The sequence below is a fragment of the Gracilinanus agilis genome, chromosome 5, assembly GCF_016433145.1.
Source record: "Gracilinanus agilis isolate LMUSP501 chromosome 5, AgileGrace, whole genome shotgun sequence".
NCBI lineage: Eukaryota > Metazoa > Chordata > Mammalia > Didelphimorphia > Didelphidae > Gracilinanus > Gracilinanus agilis.
Genome location: NC_058134.1, coordinates 53,622,588 through 53,639,911, shown reverse-complemented (window position 1 = coordinate 53,639,911; position 17,324 = coordinate 53,622,588). Strand labels below are relative to the sequence as shown.

At 36.2% G+C, this 17,324-nt stretch overlaps 1 protein-coding gene across 1 annotated transcript; it reads right to left on the bottom strand.

Moving 5' to 3' along the window:
- Nucleotides 1-15,224: 15,224 nt before the first annotated feature.
- LOC123249523 (integral membrane protein GPR137B-like) lies at nt 15,225-16,513 on the bottom strand. The gene has a single exon (XM_044678579.1). The coding sequence runs from the start codon at nt 16,511-16,513 to the stop codon at nt 15,347-15,349; it is 1,167 nt and encodes a 388-aa protein (XP_044534514.1). The 3' UTR covers nt 15,225-15,346.
- Between the last annotated feature and the right edge of the window lie 811 nt (nt 16,514-17,324).

Sequence of the window (17,324 nt, the reverse complement as noted above, 5' to 3'; positions counted from 1 at the left end):
CAAGAAATAAACAAGAAGTCAAAGAAAAAAACTTTAACACTTGATAACTTCTGTACAGAAAAAACCCAGAAGGCAGAGGAAGACAAACAATTAATAACATCTAAACCTTCTCCCCAAAATGAAAATGGGTCACAAGATTTTGAAGAGTTCAAATGTGAGTTCATGAGAAAGATGGAAGAGATCTGGCAAGAAAATAACAATTTAAAAGGCAGAATTTAGCAAATGAAAGTGAGGATCAGAAATCAAATGAATTGATAAGCAAATTGAAGACCAGAAATGACCAGCTGGAAGCCTTGAAGAACCAGATAGTTGAGATTAAAAAGGAAAACAAAAGATTTTAGATGAAAACCAGTCTCTAAAGGCTAGAATTGGGCAATTAGAAGCCAATGATCTCACAAGACAACAAGAATTAATAAAGCAAAGTCAAAAGACTGACAAAATAGAAGGAAACATGAAATATCTCAATAAGAAGTTAATAGACCAAGAAAACAGGTCTAGAAGAGACAATTTGAGAATCATTGGTCTTCCTGAAAAAGCAGAAATTAATAGAAATTTGGACTCCATACTAAAGGCAATTACTGAGCAAAACTGCCCTGAGGTTCTACAACAAGAGGGCAATATAGACATTGAAAGGATCCATAGACCACCCTCTACAGTAAACCCTGAAAAGACAACCACCAGGAATATAATAGCCAAATTCAAGAGCTTCCAATTAAAAGAAAAAAATATTACAAGAAGCCAGAAAGAGACAATTCAGATATCAAGGAGCACCAATCAGGATCACACAGGATTTGGTAGCCTCCACAGTAAAAGACCACAAGAAACTTGAATGAATAAGAAAAATAGGATATTCTATACCACACAAAGAGGGCATGGGAAGAGGAGGGGATGAATACTATTATAGGAAGGAGAGGAAGAGAGCATTAAGAGGTACTATTTAAACCTTACTTTCAGCAGAATTAATCCTGAGAGGGAAGAGTAGCTATATCCATTGGGATATAGAATTCTATCTAACCCTACTGAGAAAGTCAGAAGGGATTAACCAAGGGGAGCAGGGAGTGGGGGGTGTCAAAAAAGGGAGGGAGAATAAGGGGGAGGAAGTTCATTAGGCCTTAAAATAAAAAAAGAGGGGAATAAGAAGGGAGGGGGTGGAAAGGGAAGTAAATCAAGGGAGGGGAGAAGGGGGACTGGTTTAAAATAAACCACTGGTTTAAAAGGGAATAGTGTAAGAAGAAGGAGTAGAACTAGGAGAGGATACCAAAATGTTAGGGAATACACAACTGATAATTATAACTCTAAATGTGAATGGGATGAACTCACCCATAAAATGGAAGCAAATAGCAGAATGGATTAGAAACCAAAATCCTACCATATGTTGTCTAGAAGAAACACATATAAGGCTGGTGGACATACACAGGTTTAATGTCAAGGGCTGGAGCAAAATCTTTTGGGCTTCAATCTTCCGTCTACCAAAACAAATACAGGAATTATACAAGCACAACTACAAAACACTTTCCAAACAATTAAAACTAGGTCTAAACATTTGGAAAAACATTCAGTGCTCATGGGTAGGACGAGCTAACATAATAAAAATGACCATTCTACCCAAATTAATTTACCTTCTTAGTGCCATACTTATGAAAATACCAAAAAAATTTTTACTGAATTAGAAAAAACTATAACAAAGTTCATTTGGAAGAACAAAAGATCAAGAATATCAAGGGAAATAATGAAAAAAAGGGAAGGAAGGTGGCATAGCAGTACCAGATATTTAACTATACTATAAAGCAGCAGTCATCAAAATGATATGGTAGTGGCTAAGAGACAAGAGGGAGGACCAGTGGAATAGACTTGGGGTAAGTGACATCAGCAAGACAGTGTATGATAAACCCAAAGAGCCCAACTTTTGGGACAAAAATCTATTTGAGAAAAACTGCTGGGAAAATTGGAAAACAATGAGGGAAAGATTAGGTTTAGATCAACATCTCACACCCTACACCAAGATAAATTCAAAATGGGTGAATGATTTGAATATAAAGAAGGAAACTATAAGAAAATTAGGTGAACATAGAATAGTATACCTGTCAGATCTCTGGGATAGAGAAAAATTCAAAACCAAGCAAGAGTTAGAAAAAATTACAAAATGTAAAATAAATAATTTTGATTATATTAAATTAAAAAGGTTTTGTACAAACAAAAACAATGCAACCAAAATCAGAATGGAAACAACAAACTGGGAAAAAATATTTACAACAAAAAATTCTGACAGAGGTCTAATTACTCAAATATACAAGGAGCTAAATCAATTGTATAAAAAATCAAACCATTCCCAATTGATAAATGGGCAAGGGACATGAATAGGCAATTTTCAGATAAAGAAATCAAAACTATCAATAAGCACATGAGAAAGTGTTCTAAATTTCTAGTAATTAGAGAAATGCAAATCAAAACAACTCTGAAGTACCACCTCACACCTAGTAGACTGGCTAAAATGAGAGAAGGGGAGAGTAATGAATGTTGGAGAGGACATGGAAAAATTGGGACATTAATGCATTGCTGGTGGAGTTGTGAACTGATCCAACCATTCTGGATGGCACTTTGCAACTATGCCCAAAGAGAGCTAAAAGACTGCCAGCCCTTCGATCCAGCCATAGCATTGCTGGGTTTGTACTCCAAAGAGATCATAGATAAACAGACTTGTATAAAAATATTTATAGCTGCTTTTTTTGTGGTGGCAAAACCTGGAAAGCGAGAGGATGCACTTCAATTTCGAGTGGCTAAACAAATTGTGGTATGTGTTGGTGATGGAATACTACTATGCTCAAAGGAAAAATAAACTGGAGGAATTCCATGTGAACTGGAAAGACCTCTAGGAATTGATGCAGAGTGAAAGGAGAAGAGCCAGAAGAACATTGTATACAGAGATGGATACACTGTGGTAAAATCAAATGTAATGGACTTCTGTACTGGTAGCAATGCAATGACCCAGGACAATTCTGAGGGATTTATGGAAAAGAACACTACCTAAATTTAGAGAAAGAACTGCAAGAGTGGAAACACAGAAGAATAACAACCGTGTGAACACATGGGTTGATGTGGGCATGGTTGGGGATGTAGACTTGAAACCACCACACCAATGCAACTAAATATGCAAATAAGTCTTGACTGATCACACATGTTAAAACCAGTGGAACTGTGAGTTAGATATAGGGGTTTTTGAAAGGGGGTGAAGGGGAAAGTAAAAACAAGAATCATGTAACCATGGAAAATTTTTCTGAAAAAATAAAATATTACCATCTTAAAAAAATAAAGACACATGGCTTAACCTGTCAAAAAAACCTGGAAAAGCATATATGAAGTGATGCAAAGTAAAATGAGCAGAATCAGGAAAACATTGGTAAGTAACAACAATAATGTATGATAATCAACTGTGAATGACAATATTATGAGCAATATAAGCAATATAATTTGCAAAATATAATAAGGCAATGTAATTATGAGCAAGTAAGATCCTAGGTCATAAAGAAAAGTGAGAGAGGAATAAGAAGGGAGGGGGGAGAAAGGGAAGTAAAATAAGAGTGGGGATTAGGGGGACTGATTAAAAGCAAAACACTGGTGTAGAAGGAAATAGCAAAAGAAGAAAGGGGAGGACTAGGTGAGGAAATCAAAATGATGAGGAATACATAGGCGGTAATCATAACTCTGAATGTGAATAGGATGAAGTCACCCATAAAATGGAAGCAAATAGCACAGTAGATTAGAAACCAAAATCCTATCATATGTTGTCTATAAGAAACCCACATGAGGCAGGTAGACACACATAGGGCAAAGGTAAAAGGACAGAGTAACATTGATTGGGCATCAACTGAGAAAAAGAAGGCAGGGGTCACAATCATGATATCTGACATAGCCAAAGTAAAAGTAGATCTAATTAAAAGAGATAGGGAAGGTAATTACATCCTGATAAAAGGCAGTATAGACAATGAGGAAATATCAGTACTCAACATGTATGCACCAAATGGTATAGCATCCAAATTTCTAATGGAGAAACTAGTGGAGCTTAAGGAGGAAATAGATAGTAAAACTATACTAGTGGGAGACCTGAATCTTTCTCTATCAGATCTAGATAAATCAAAACAGAAAATAAACAAGAAATAAGTAAGAGATGTGAATGAAATCTTAGAAAATTAGAGTTAATACATATGTGGAGAAAAAATAAATAGGAACAAAAAGGAATACACCTTCTTTTCAGCAGCACATGGCACATTCACAAAGATTGACCATGTAGTAGAGCATAAAACATGGCAAACAAATACAAAAGAACAGAAATAATAAATGCAGCCTTTTCAGACCATAATGCAATAAAAATAATAATTAGTAAAGGTACATGGAGAGGCAAATCAAAAATTAATTTTAATTGGTTAGTTAAAAAACAAATTATAGAAACAATAAGTTCATTGCAGAGAATGACAATGATGAGGCATCTTATCAAAATCTATGAGATACTGCCAAAGCAGTACTCAGGGGGAAATTTATATCCCTGAGTGTATATATTAACAAATTAGGGAGGGCAGAGGTCAATGGATTGGGCATAAAAATTAAAAATTTAGAAAGAGAAGAAATTAAAAATACCCATATAAACACTAAATTAGAAATCTTAAAAATTAAATGAGAAATTAATAAAATCAAAAGTAAAGAACTATTGAGTTAATAAATATGACTTGAATATAAAGAAGGACACGTTTAAGTAAATTAGGTAAACACAGAATAATATACCTGACAGATCTTTGGGAAAGGAAAGATTTCAAGACCAAGTAAGCATTAGAAAAAATTACAAAATGTAAAATAAATAATTTCAATTAAACTAAATTAAAAAAGTTTTGTATAAACAAAGCCAATGCAAGCAAAATTAGAAGGGAAACAACAAATTGGGGAAAAATGTTTATAACAAAAACCTCTGACAAAGGTCTAATTACTGAAATATATAAGGAGCTAAATCAATTGTACAAAAAAAATCAAACCATTTCCCAATTGATAAATGGGCAAGGGACATGAATAGGCAATTTTCAGAAAAAGAAATCAAAACTATCAATAAATACAGAAAAAGTGTTCTAAATCTCTAATAATTAAAGAAATGCAAATCAAAGCAACTGAGGTACCACCTCATACCTAGCAGATTAGCTAACATGACAGCAGGGGAGAGTAATGAAGGTTGGAGGGGATGTGGCAAAACTGGGACATTAATGCATTGCTGATGGAGTTGTGAAATGATCTAACCATTCTGGATGGCAATTTGGAACTATGCCCAAAGGGCTTTAAAAGACTGCTTGCCCTTTGATCCAACCATACCACTGCTTGGTTTATACCCCAAAGAGATAATAAGGAAAAAGACTTGTACAAATATATTCATAGCCACGCTCTTTGTGGTGGTAAAAAATTGGAAAATGAGGGGATGCCTTTTGATTGAGGAATGCCTAAACAAATTATGCTATATGTTGGTGATGGAATACTATTGTGCTAAAAGGAATAATGAACTAGAAGGATTCCATACAAACTGGAATAACCTCCAGGAATTGATGCAGTGAATGGAGAACCAGGAGAACCTTATACACAGATATAGATACACTGTGGCACAATTGAATGTAGTGGACTTCTCTACTAGCAGCAATGCAATGATCCAAGACATTTCTGAGGGACATGAGAAAGAATGCTATCCACATCCAGAGAGAAACACAGAACAAAAACAACTGCTTGATCACATGGGTTGATGGGGATATGATTTGGAATGTAGAATCTAAATGATCACCCTAGTGCAAATAGCAACAATATGGAAATAGGTCTTGATCAATGACATATTTAAAACCCAGTTGGAATTGCGTGTTGGCTATGGGAGAAGGGGTGGGAGGAGGGGAGAGAAAGAAAATGAATCATGTAACCATGGAAAATTTTTTGTAATTAATCAATAAAATAAAATAAAATAAAAAAGAACCCAGGACAAGTACAGTGGACTCATCAGGAAAAGCAAAAGACTATCCACTGTTTTAGAAGGGACTGATGGGAGTCTGAAGATAGAAGAAGCATGCCATTCTTCATTTTATTTCCTTCATGAATTTTTCTTTAGTGTATCACATGACAAATATGGAAATATGTATTATATGATAATATATGTATAATCTATATCATTTTACCTATCATCTTGGAGATGAATGAGTGGTGAGAGGAGGGAGATAATCTGTATCATAAAATGACAGAAAACTATTATAAAATTTTATGAACATGTAAAATTATTTTTAAAAAATAGGTTAGGGAAGCTAAATGTTATAGTGAACTTGAAAAGGCATAAGTTTATATACAGTCTCAGATACTTGTTAGCCCTTGGCAAGTCACTTAATCTGTTTTCCTCAGTTTTCTGATGTGTAAAATGGGGGCAAAAATAGCATCTACTTTGCAGGGTTATAGTAAAAATAAAATGTTATAATATTTAGGAATATTTAGCATCATCTTTAGAACATAATAGTTACTACACACATTTAGTTATTATTAGCGGTAGTAGTAGCACACACAAAGATATCTCTCTATCCATCTATCCTTTTATCCATCTATCCATTATCCAGATATCCATCCATCCATCCATCTATCTATCCATGCACATAAAGGTAGATGTGACTTGCCTCAGACCCTTCCTATCTGTGTTACTCACTTTCACCTTTTACCCTTACTGCTCTTTTGCCTTGGAACCAATACATAACATAGATTCTAAGATAAAGGGTTAAAAAAAAAGATGAAACTTATCCAGAGTCCTAGAGCCACTCTGAGGCAGAGCGAGGGTTGAACCCAGGTTTCCCTGACCCTACTATGCCATGCTGCCTCTCTGACCATTACAGTGTAATTTAAATATAGATTCTGCATATTAAATAGTTATCATTAAATCTCTCCATTGGTCAGTAAAACATGGCATCAGCTTTCCAGTTCGTACTTGGTTCCCTTTCAAATGCTGAATTTGCTTAAATTATGTACAGGTTCAAGTAGAGTGACTGTAAGAACTCAGTGATTTAAGAGCAAACACAGCATATTTTTCACTTTTGACATTTAAATTCTCGATCTTTGTGATTAAACCTCATTAGGATGTTGAAAAGCACAGGTCAGGATCAAAGTCTATGGCCCAGACCTCCTAACACCTAGCAGATTTCAATGGGAATTTTATCTGTGCAAAAGAAAGATTTGTGATTTACATTGGTGGTGACCTTCCAAGGAAAACCAAGGAAATGAATTATTTTGTCAAAATTATTTGGAAAGGGAATGTTTTGGGTGTCACAGGGCAGTGTTTGTTCCCTTCCCCCCTTTCCCCCTCTTATAATTGTATCTGTTTCTCACTGTTAAAAAAATTCCTCATCCCAAGCTACTCTATTATTTCTGGAATTTGTGGAAAGGTCAGTGAGTCTCAGGAGTTGTGATTACTTTTTCTAGTTGACATTCATTGATCTCATTACCTTCATGCTCATATTTCAAAAACTTTCTTCCCCATTTTGTTACCATTTCAAAGATGACAGAAATGCTGCAGTGTTCACTGTATTAGAACTGTATGTAATTAAAATCTGTACTCTGTGTTTCATCAGAATTTCACTGTCAGAACCTCCGCATGTGTTGTTTATAAATTAGATTGTTATAATTAGACCCCACAATGACTGCAGAAAGCCAGGCAGAATTTATATTCTAACATATATTTTATTTCTGCTCATAAAAAATGACTGCCATAACATCCTGGACCACAAAGCAGTTTGCTGCTACTCAGTGGCATACTTGAATCTCACTGCTATTCATATTTTAGGCTTAAATGGCCCTTTTTGAAAAAGTTTATGTCTTTGCAAAATGATTCCTTCCTTCTGAAACATCCAGTGCCAAAGGATAACAAAGAAATGTGAACAAAGCTGATTTCATAAGATCAAATGTGGACACTTTCCAAATCTTATTCTAAGGCCATTTTCCTATAGGACAAGTATATTTAAATGTATGTATGTATAGTTTGTGTTGAAAGAGTCTTTTTTCTCTTTAAAATGTTTTATTGGTATCTTCTGTTTTTCATATAATTATAGTCATTTCAAGCATCCCTCCCCCTTTCCTGACCAGAGAGCCTTATTTTTAGAGAAAAAAAATATCAGATCAAAACACTGAAAAAAGTCTGAAAATATGTGCAATGTGTAACACCTATGCACCTCCCACCTCCACAAAAGAGAAGGTTGAAGGTGTGTTCTCATATCTCCTTATGCATGTCCTGTTTCCTCTGTATAGTGTTATACTTACTTTTGATTCTTTTGGTGCGTAAGTATTTTTTTTTCCATTCACTTAGGTTCAGTTAAAGTGCAGATTGTTTTCTTGGGTCTGTTTACTTCACTCTTCATCAGTTCATCTTATCTTTCCATACTTCTCTGCATTCATCATGCAATTATTTCTTATAACACACTAATATTCCATTATAGTTATGTGATACAATTTGTTTAGCCATTTCCAATTTATGGGCATCTACTTTGCTTCCAATTCTTAGCTATCACAAAAAGGGCTGATTTGTTTCCATCTATCTATCTATCTATCTATCTATCTATCTATCTATCTATCTATCTATCTATCTATCTATCTATCTATCATCTTCTTTTTGTTGATTTCCATGGGCTGTAACCTTGTAATGGAGTTTCTGGATCAAAGGATATGGATATTTTGGTAACTTTATTGCATAATTATGGATTTTGCTTTCCAAAATAGTTATGTCATTCTACAGCTCCACAAACAATGTATTGTTATGCCTATTATTCCACCACTCCTCTGACACTGACTATTGCTATTTTTTGGTCATTTTTTGCCAGTTTGCCAAGAGCCCTAATAATCTATTCTCTTTCCCTACTTCATTTCCTCAATATTCAAAAATACTTTTCTCTCCTCACTTGTCCAAGTAATGAAAAATAAAAAGGAGGGAGAGAGTGACGGAGAGAAAGAGAGAGAGAGATAAAAACACTAAATGACTGGTGTTGGGAGACATCTTTTGTATTATTCCTGAGTTATATAATTTACATAATATATACATACCTCATGTATACATATGCATACATGTATATAAATGTGTGTATACATCTATGTATGTGCATGTGTGTATACATACACACGCCTGTATCTGCTATGGGTCTAGGGTCAGAAAGACTTGAGTAAAATCTGATCTCAGATACTTATTAGCTTTTTGACCTTGGGCAAGTCACTAACCTGTTTGCCTTATTGCACTGAAAAAGGAAATGGCAATCCACTCTAGTACCTTTGCCAAGAAATCTCAAAGACAATAGGGTACATGGAGTCACAAAGAATCAGATAGCTCTGAACAACAACAACGATATGCATTTATACACATAAATTTTTATATATGGAATGCCCTTGCTCCTGCTCAAGGATCTCTTCTGTGAGACTGATGAATTTATGCTCAGTAGATCTGGTCATAGCGCTTGGATTGAGGTCCCACTGTATAGCCTGTTACCTACAACCAAATAATATATATACAATTTGTTTAGCCATTCCCCAATTGGTGAGCATCTACTTTGATTTCAGTTCTTAGCTATCTCAAAAAGAGCTGATTTATTTCCATCCATCTCTCTCTCTTTCTCTCTCTCTCTCTCTCTCTCTCTCTCTCTCTCTCTCTCTCTCTCTCTATCTCTATCTCTATCTCTATCTCTCTATCTATCTATAAGTCATCAAAAAGAAGAAAGTCTCCAGATATAGATAGATAGATAGATAGATAGATAGAAAGATAGACAGATAGAAGTACTCATTCACTGTATACAGTGAATGAGTACTTCTACATTGCTTCTCTACACAGAAGAATGTGGGCCACCATCCATACTCATGTAGCTTCGGTTTTAACTGGAGAATCAGTCAATCTGCCATGGAGAGTCCCAACTGGAAGTATTGCTCCAGAGACTGGATTTCATTGTTGGTATTTGCTCTTAAAGAACTACTGAAACTGGACCCTCAAGCTCTTATCATGCCTCTCAGGTATATTCAACATGATATGAGTCACCTTTAGATGATGCCAATAGTGAATTAATCCTCATTGTCATTGTTCACCAATCACAGTGACTATTGGAGAAACCATAATAGGTTAGAAAAGGTACAGAAGATGATTTCAGGAGTCTTGCATTTGAGTCCTGGAGCCTGCCCTTACTATTCCTACAAGTGGTGTTTCATTTAAACTCTTTTTTTTTTTCGATCTCCGTTTTCTAATCTGTAAAGTGGGTAGTGATAATACTAATGGTAACTAATACTGAACATTTATATAGCCCTGACTATGTGCCAACCACTGTGCTAAGTGCTTTACAAATATTATCTCATTTGATTCTCTCAACAACACTGGGAGGTAGGTGTAATTTTATCCTCATTTTTCAGATGAGAAAATGGAGGCAGGAAGAGGTTAAATGGACTTGTCTAGGGTCACACAGCTAGTAAGTATATGAAACTGGATTTGGACTCAAGTTTTCCTGATTCCAAGCTCAGTGTTGTATCTAATGTGCCACTCAGCTACCCCAAAGTGCCCTTAATACTAATTATCTTGAGGTCATTATGACAAAACTACCTTGTAAACTATAGCCTGTTATGCAAATATGTATTATTTTTATTTATCCTTTGGACTATCCTAATTAGGACTCATTTAAATAGTTTGGCAAGAAGTTCCAATAGAAACACACATATTTTTCATGAAATATTTTGTTAGACAGTTTAGTATTGCCATGAAGCAGCTACTTCTTTCCTAGCTCTCCTTCCATCATTTTACAATATGGTAAATGGTTCCAGTCCAGTGGAAATAAGCAATGAAAAAAATTTAAATAAGTTTTTTTCTATTTGTTAATGTAACATAAGAAGTAAAGTGTAAGAAAATTTATTCCTGGCATAAGTTATAAAGTAGATCTAGAAAGCAAAAAATCTAAAATTACTGAGTATTATATCTAAAGATAAGCCTACACTGATACTGATGATATGATGAAAATATTAGTATCATTGTTCAAAATATCTTAGTAGTATAGAATAAACTATTTTTTTCTTTAAATTTTCTTATATATGCTGGAGAGTTACAGAGAGTTTTATCCTCATCTTGGCAACATCATACACATTGGGTCAAATGAGATAGAGACGCAAATGGCACTAGTATCCTGACCAAGAAAACCCCAAGTAGGGTCAGGAATAGTTGGTCACTGGACTGAAATTGTTGAGCACAAAAGAATCTTCAAATCTGATGAGAGTGAAGGTCCTTATACCTGTACATTATCTGCCTTTTTGGCATCATTGTAAATTTCTTCAAACACGAGTTGCCATGTTGATCTAAATGAAGGAAGTCATCATTATTTAGTTCTTTGGAGTAGGAATTGTGCAAATCCTAGCCATTGTCATTTTCTAGGTCATCAAAACCAGACTTTGTTCCCAATAGTTATTTCTTTAATAACTTTAAATTCTTTAATGCCTTTAAAGAGGGCAAACCTTTGAAATTACTATCTGCACAACATCACAAAATATACTTCCATACTACATGCATATTGCCTGAAGTTACTGGTTGCCAGGCATGGTGAATGCTTTTTTTTTAACTTGTGGGAGATTTTTAATTTTTTAAAATTTCTTTTAATTAATTTATTTGTTTACTCTCAAATCACTTAAGTAATTTAGAACATTTTCCATGGTTACAGGATTCATGTTATATTCCTCCCCTCTCCCCACCCCCTCCCATAGCTGACACACAATTCCACTGGGTTTTATAGGTGTCATTGATCAAAACCTATTCCCATATTATTGATGTTTGCACTATAGTGATTGTTTTAGAGTCACTATCCCCAGTCATATCCCCATCAACCCATGTGCTCGAACAGTTGTTTTCCTTCTGTGTTTCTACTCCCACAATTCTTCCTCTGAATGTGGGTAGCATTCTTTTTCATAAATCCCTCAGGATTGTCCTGGGTCATTGCATTGCTTCTAGTAGAGAAGTCCATTACATAGGATGGTGCCACCGTGTATCAGTCTCCGTGTATAAGGTTCTCCTGGTTCTGCTCCTTTCACTCTGCATAAATTCCTGGAGGTCAATCCAGTTCACATGGAATTCCTCTAGTTCATTATTCCTTTGAGCACAATAGTATTCCATTACATGGTAAATACTTTTGATTGAATCTTCAATGTTGTAATTTTTCAAGAATTCACTTAAAGAAATTGTATCATTTCTTATCATTTTAGCAACTGAATGTTCAAAATTTTTTCTTAGGTTGGCCTTAAATATTGTAATGGTCTCTTGCAATACGAGCAGCAATAAATCTGTGGCATTTGGTAACCAAAAATGACTTTTACATTTTTAATAAGAGATATTTTATATTTTTAGCCATGCTCTTTGTGGTGGCAAACAATTAGAAAATGAGGGAGTATTCATTGAATGGGGAATGGATGAACAAATGGTGATATCTTATGGTGATGGAATATTATTGTGCTGAAAGGAATAATGAACTGGAGGAATTCCATGTAAACTGGAAATACTTCCAGGAATTGATGCAGAGTGAAAGGAGTAGAACATTGTACACAGAGACTGATACATTAAAACACAACCGAATGTAATAAGCTTTTCTACTAGCAGCAATGTAACGATCCAGGACAATCCAGAGGAACTTATGCAAAAGAATGCTATCCACATCCAGAGAAATAACAGTGGGAGCAGAAATGCAGAAGAACATTATCGATCATGTAATTTGATATGGATATGATTGGGTTTTTTTTTATAAACCCTTACCTTCTGTCTTGGAGTCAATACTATATATTGGTTCTAAGGCAGAAGAGTGGTAAGGGCTAGGCAAAGGAAGGGGTAAGTGACTTGCCCAGGGTCACACAGCTGGGAAGTGTCTGAGGTCAGATTTGAACCTAGGACCTCCCCTCTCTAGGCCTGGCTCTCAATCCACTGAGCCACCCAGCTATCCCTATAATTGGGGGTTTTATGTTAAAAGATCACTCTACTGCAAATATGAATAATATGAAAATAGGTTTTGAACAATGATACATTTATAACCCAATGGAAATGCTTGTCAGCTCTTGGGGGGGAGAGAGATTCTTGAACAAAGAATTCTCTTTTATAATCTGGTGTGGATTATAAATGTATTATCATGTAAAATTTATTAGTCACTATTACATGAGAATAGTCAGTTAAACAAAAAACCCCAAATAAACACTTTTCCCTTATGCAATGACCAATTGTAATTAGATGACCTAGGACATGTGAAGAAATTAGTAAGGCCTTTAATGTCATATTGTCTTTGCAATATTTTTTCAACAGTTGAACTCAAATTTGAAAACTAGTCTTAAAATATTTTATTATTTGACCAAAGGGGATGTAATCAATGATAGTAGCTTCTCAGAATGTGAGAATTTTGAATTAGATAAATAATCATTAGTTTTAATTTAAAATTCCTTTTTTCATTACCTCCCAATAAAAGTGTTAAATGTTTCTTAGACATTTTAAATACAAATAAGGTTTTTCTTTCTTACATCTGGAAGTTCAAGAAGGCATAATTTTTCAGAGGATGTCTAGGTCATTAATAAATATGTGTTGATCAGTATATGAACTTAACCAGAATTCTTCATTTATTTTCTTTAAAGCATTGAGATATTTAGCCACTGAATGTATCCTCTTCTTTAGCAGCTACATCTCTCTGCTTGCAGTAAAAGTGTCTTCACTGTACATTTCATTTACATTTTCTTTCACGACTTTAAGTAAATTTGGCTGCTCTGCTAAGAGGAATGTGTTTTTACAATCAGTCAGCCAGTCAATAAACATTTATTTATTAAGAGTCTACTACATGCCAGGCACTATGTTAAGTGCTGAGGATACAAAAAAAAGGCAAAAGACTATCTCTGACCTGGAGGAGTTCACAAGACAACAAACAATATGTACAAACAAGTTAGATGAAGGATAAGTAGGAAATAATTAAAAGAAAGAAGGCACTAGAATTAAGAGGAGTTAAGAAAGGTGTCCTGTAGAAAGTGGGGTTTTAGTTAGGACTTGTAGGAAGATAGAGACGCTAGGAAATAGAGATGATCAGGAAGAGTAAGATAGCTGGGAGAAAGCAAAGAAAATGGTCAGAGCAAAGATATAGAATGTCTTATTTTTTTTTAATTAAATTGGAATCGTTTTAATGATCTGAGGAATGCATCAAGCCATACAGTACACATTAAACTATATATTGTATACTTTTAAAGTGAATTATACATAAAAATATCTGTGCAAACTAAAAAACACATTGCATCAACAAAGTCTTGGGAGAGAATCTTACTATACTTTAGCATTATCTTTTAAGTTATATAAAATATGACTTCTGTAAAAGTACAAGTAAAAAAAATTAAATTACGCCTAGGGAAATAACTAGGCTCAGTTCTTTAGTACTAACTAAAATAAAGTTTTGTCCATCTAAATTATTGCTTAGTCCCACTGGAGCTATCAGAAATCTGTAGCAAGAAACAAAGTCAAATCCTACTTTTCCTGTGACAGCGCCCTTAACATCTGGCTGTCTCTGAACTTGTTTTTCTGAAACTTTTCACTGCAGGATAAAATTGTGAGAATTTATTTTTCATATACTGTATTAATTCCTATGGGGGATTACTGTGTATTCCTCGGTCTGGGATCTAGGTTAGAGATACCATCTAATCTACTACTTTTCGCATTTTTCTTTGTCCTTGGGAATCCAAAGGAATAATTTCTTTTTAAAAAAAATTTGTTTAATAATTGAAGGGGACAAGGTTTTTTTTCCCATCTCTCTGTTTCCCAAGATGTGGGTATGGGGAAGGGTGGATAGATCTATGGACCATCTCTTAATTAGCTATCACGAGTTAAAGTTGTCTTGAGATGGTCAAGGGAGAGGCTGAATAATGAACTTCTAAAAATCTATTTATCAAGGGGCAGCTGGGTAGCTCAGTGGATTGAGAGCCAGGCCTAGAGACGGGAGGTCCTAGGTTCAAATCCGGCCTCAGACACTTCCCAGCTGTGTGACCCTGGGCAAGTCACTTGACCCCCATTGCCTACCCTTACCACTCTTTCACCTATAAGTCAATAGCAGAAGTTAAGGGTTTAAAATAAAAAAAAAAGAATAAAAAAAAAATCTATTTATCAGGCTACGTGACCCAGCTCAGGTCGCCCCCTGGTCATGAGAGACAACCGTGGAGACCTATATGTCATTTTATCAGTTATGATGCTCGCCTAACCAATAAACCTGATATAATCAATAAACTTATATTATTACCCAAAAATCAGTCTCTAGAGAAATTCAATCATAATAAAATTCTATAATACTGTTTGTTGTTAGCAGATTGCCGGCAGATTGCTGGATTTGTGGAAATCTGATGTCGAATCTTGTAGCGATCCTATTTGTGACATGAAGCTATTAGTTTGTTGTCCCCAGTCATAGTAATCTGGTGCAAAACTTCCCTGAAGCCCTTGAGGGGCAATATTCCAGGCGAGGTCATCATCACTGTCGTATCTTCGTGGGTTGTCAAAGAAATAGGATCGAGGACTAAATCCATGGCTCGGGACCATCCCAGGGTTTGTCAGGTCCTTTGTAGGATTTCTAACTCTGAAAAAGTAAACGACTAAGGTGGTGGGCAGGAGCTCCCACACAAAAAGGACCACTCCAAACACTACATAGCCAGCATCTCCAAGCTGATTTTTCAGGTCTGCCTGGTCTGATACGTTGTACCAGTCGTAATCGAAGGAATGGACATTCTTATTCTGAGAAAAGGATAATATAAACAAGTTGTAACAGGCTCTGGATGCATAAAGCAGGGTAACGGTCACTCCAATGGTGGTCATTTGACACACAGATGAACCCTTAGATTCCAAGTATATATTGGCTAAGGACATCTTGGAAATCTTGTAGAGGCAGACAGACAGCGAGATGGCGCAGAGAACAAAGAGGGTATCATTAATGGCAACTCGAACTGAAACGATAATCTTTCTCTCCCAATTTTCTGTTTTTACGAGTACTGCGCAGGTTAGATTCACCAACAGGAAAAGAAGACTGATGAAGAGGGAAGCCAGGTAGAGGGGAAGTCGGTATTTCAGTAATTCTGGAGAGTATTTTGATTTTGCTTTGAAAATCACCTGAGTGAAATACAGGTTCATCAAGGTCAAGGTGAAAAATTGGAGGCACACGGGAAAGCAATAAAGCAGCCAAAAGACGAAGGGGCTCTGTGAATTGGTCGCGACAAAGTCTTTGAAGTAGAAGGAGAAGAGGATGGTCCGCAGAGAGGCCCAGAAAAGGCAGAGGAAGAGGAAGACGGTCTGGTAGCTGAAACGCTTGTGTCCGTAGTGCAGGACCAGCCAGAGCTGGACGTAGATGATCACGAAGAGGAGCGAGTAGAAGACGGTGTAGATGATGGTGAGGCTGAGCTTTACGTAGGGGGGCACGGCTGGGGTCAGGGTGGGTGGCAGGGAGTCATTTCTCAGTGGGTCCCATTGAGGGACCTCCATCAGAAAACCGAGGGCTCGGCCGGGCTGGGCTGCAGGCACCGGTTGGACTTCATGGAGTCCTCAGGCTGCGTCTGGAGAGGGTGCAGGCGTTGCTGCTGCTGCTGCCACTGCCGCCACCGCGGCTGCTGCTGCTGCTCGGGCCACCGCCCCCTTTCATCTTGCACTAGAATGTCTTATTGATAGAACATGGAGGGCATTTCATTGGATTAAAAATTCATGGTGGGGAGTAAGATGTAAGAGGACTAAAAGTTTTGAACAGCTTATGAAGGGCTTTTAACATCAAACAGAAGATTTTGTATTTTATCCTGGAAGTGATAGGGCATCATTGGAGATTATTGAGTAGTGATGGGGATGATATGGTTGAATCTGTGCTTTAGGAAAAGCACTTTGGCAGCTGAATCAAGAGTGGATTGGAATGAGGAGAGACTTGCAGCAGGTGGCCCCACCCTTGACTCTGTAGTAATCTAGGTGGGAGGTGATGAGGAACTGTGGCAGGCAGGTGGCCATGTCAAAAGAGAGAAGGTGACATAATGGGGAGATGTTGCAGGGGTAAAATTGACAGGGCTTGGGAAGAGCCTGGATGTGGAGGGTAAGGGATAGTGAGAAATTCAGAATGACTTCTAGGTTGGGAGCCTACAGGACCATAATAGTAACATATACAGCTAAAACACATTTCTGTTCCTTATAGTTGATTGCAAAACACAAAAAAGATGATGCATTTGTTATTTTCAATCATTTCACCTGTGGGTTTTATAATATACTAGAGCATAGCTTTAGGTATTTTAATAACACATCCTATTTTAGAGTCACT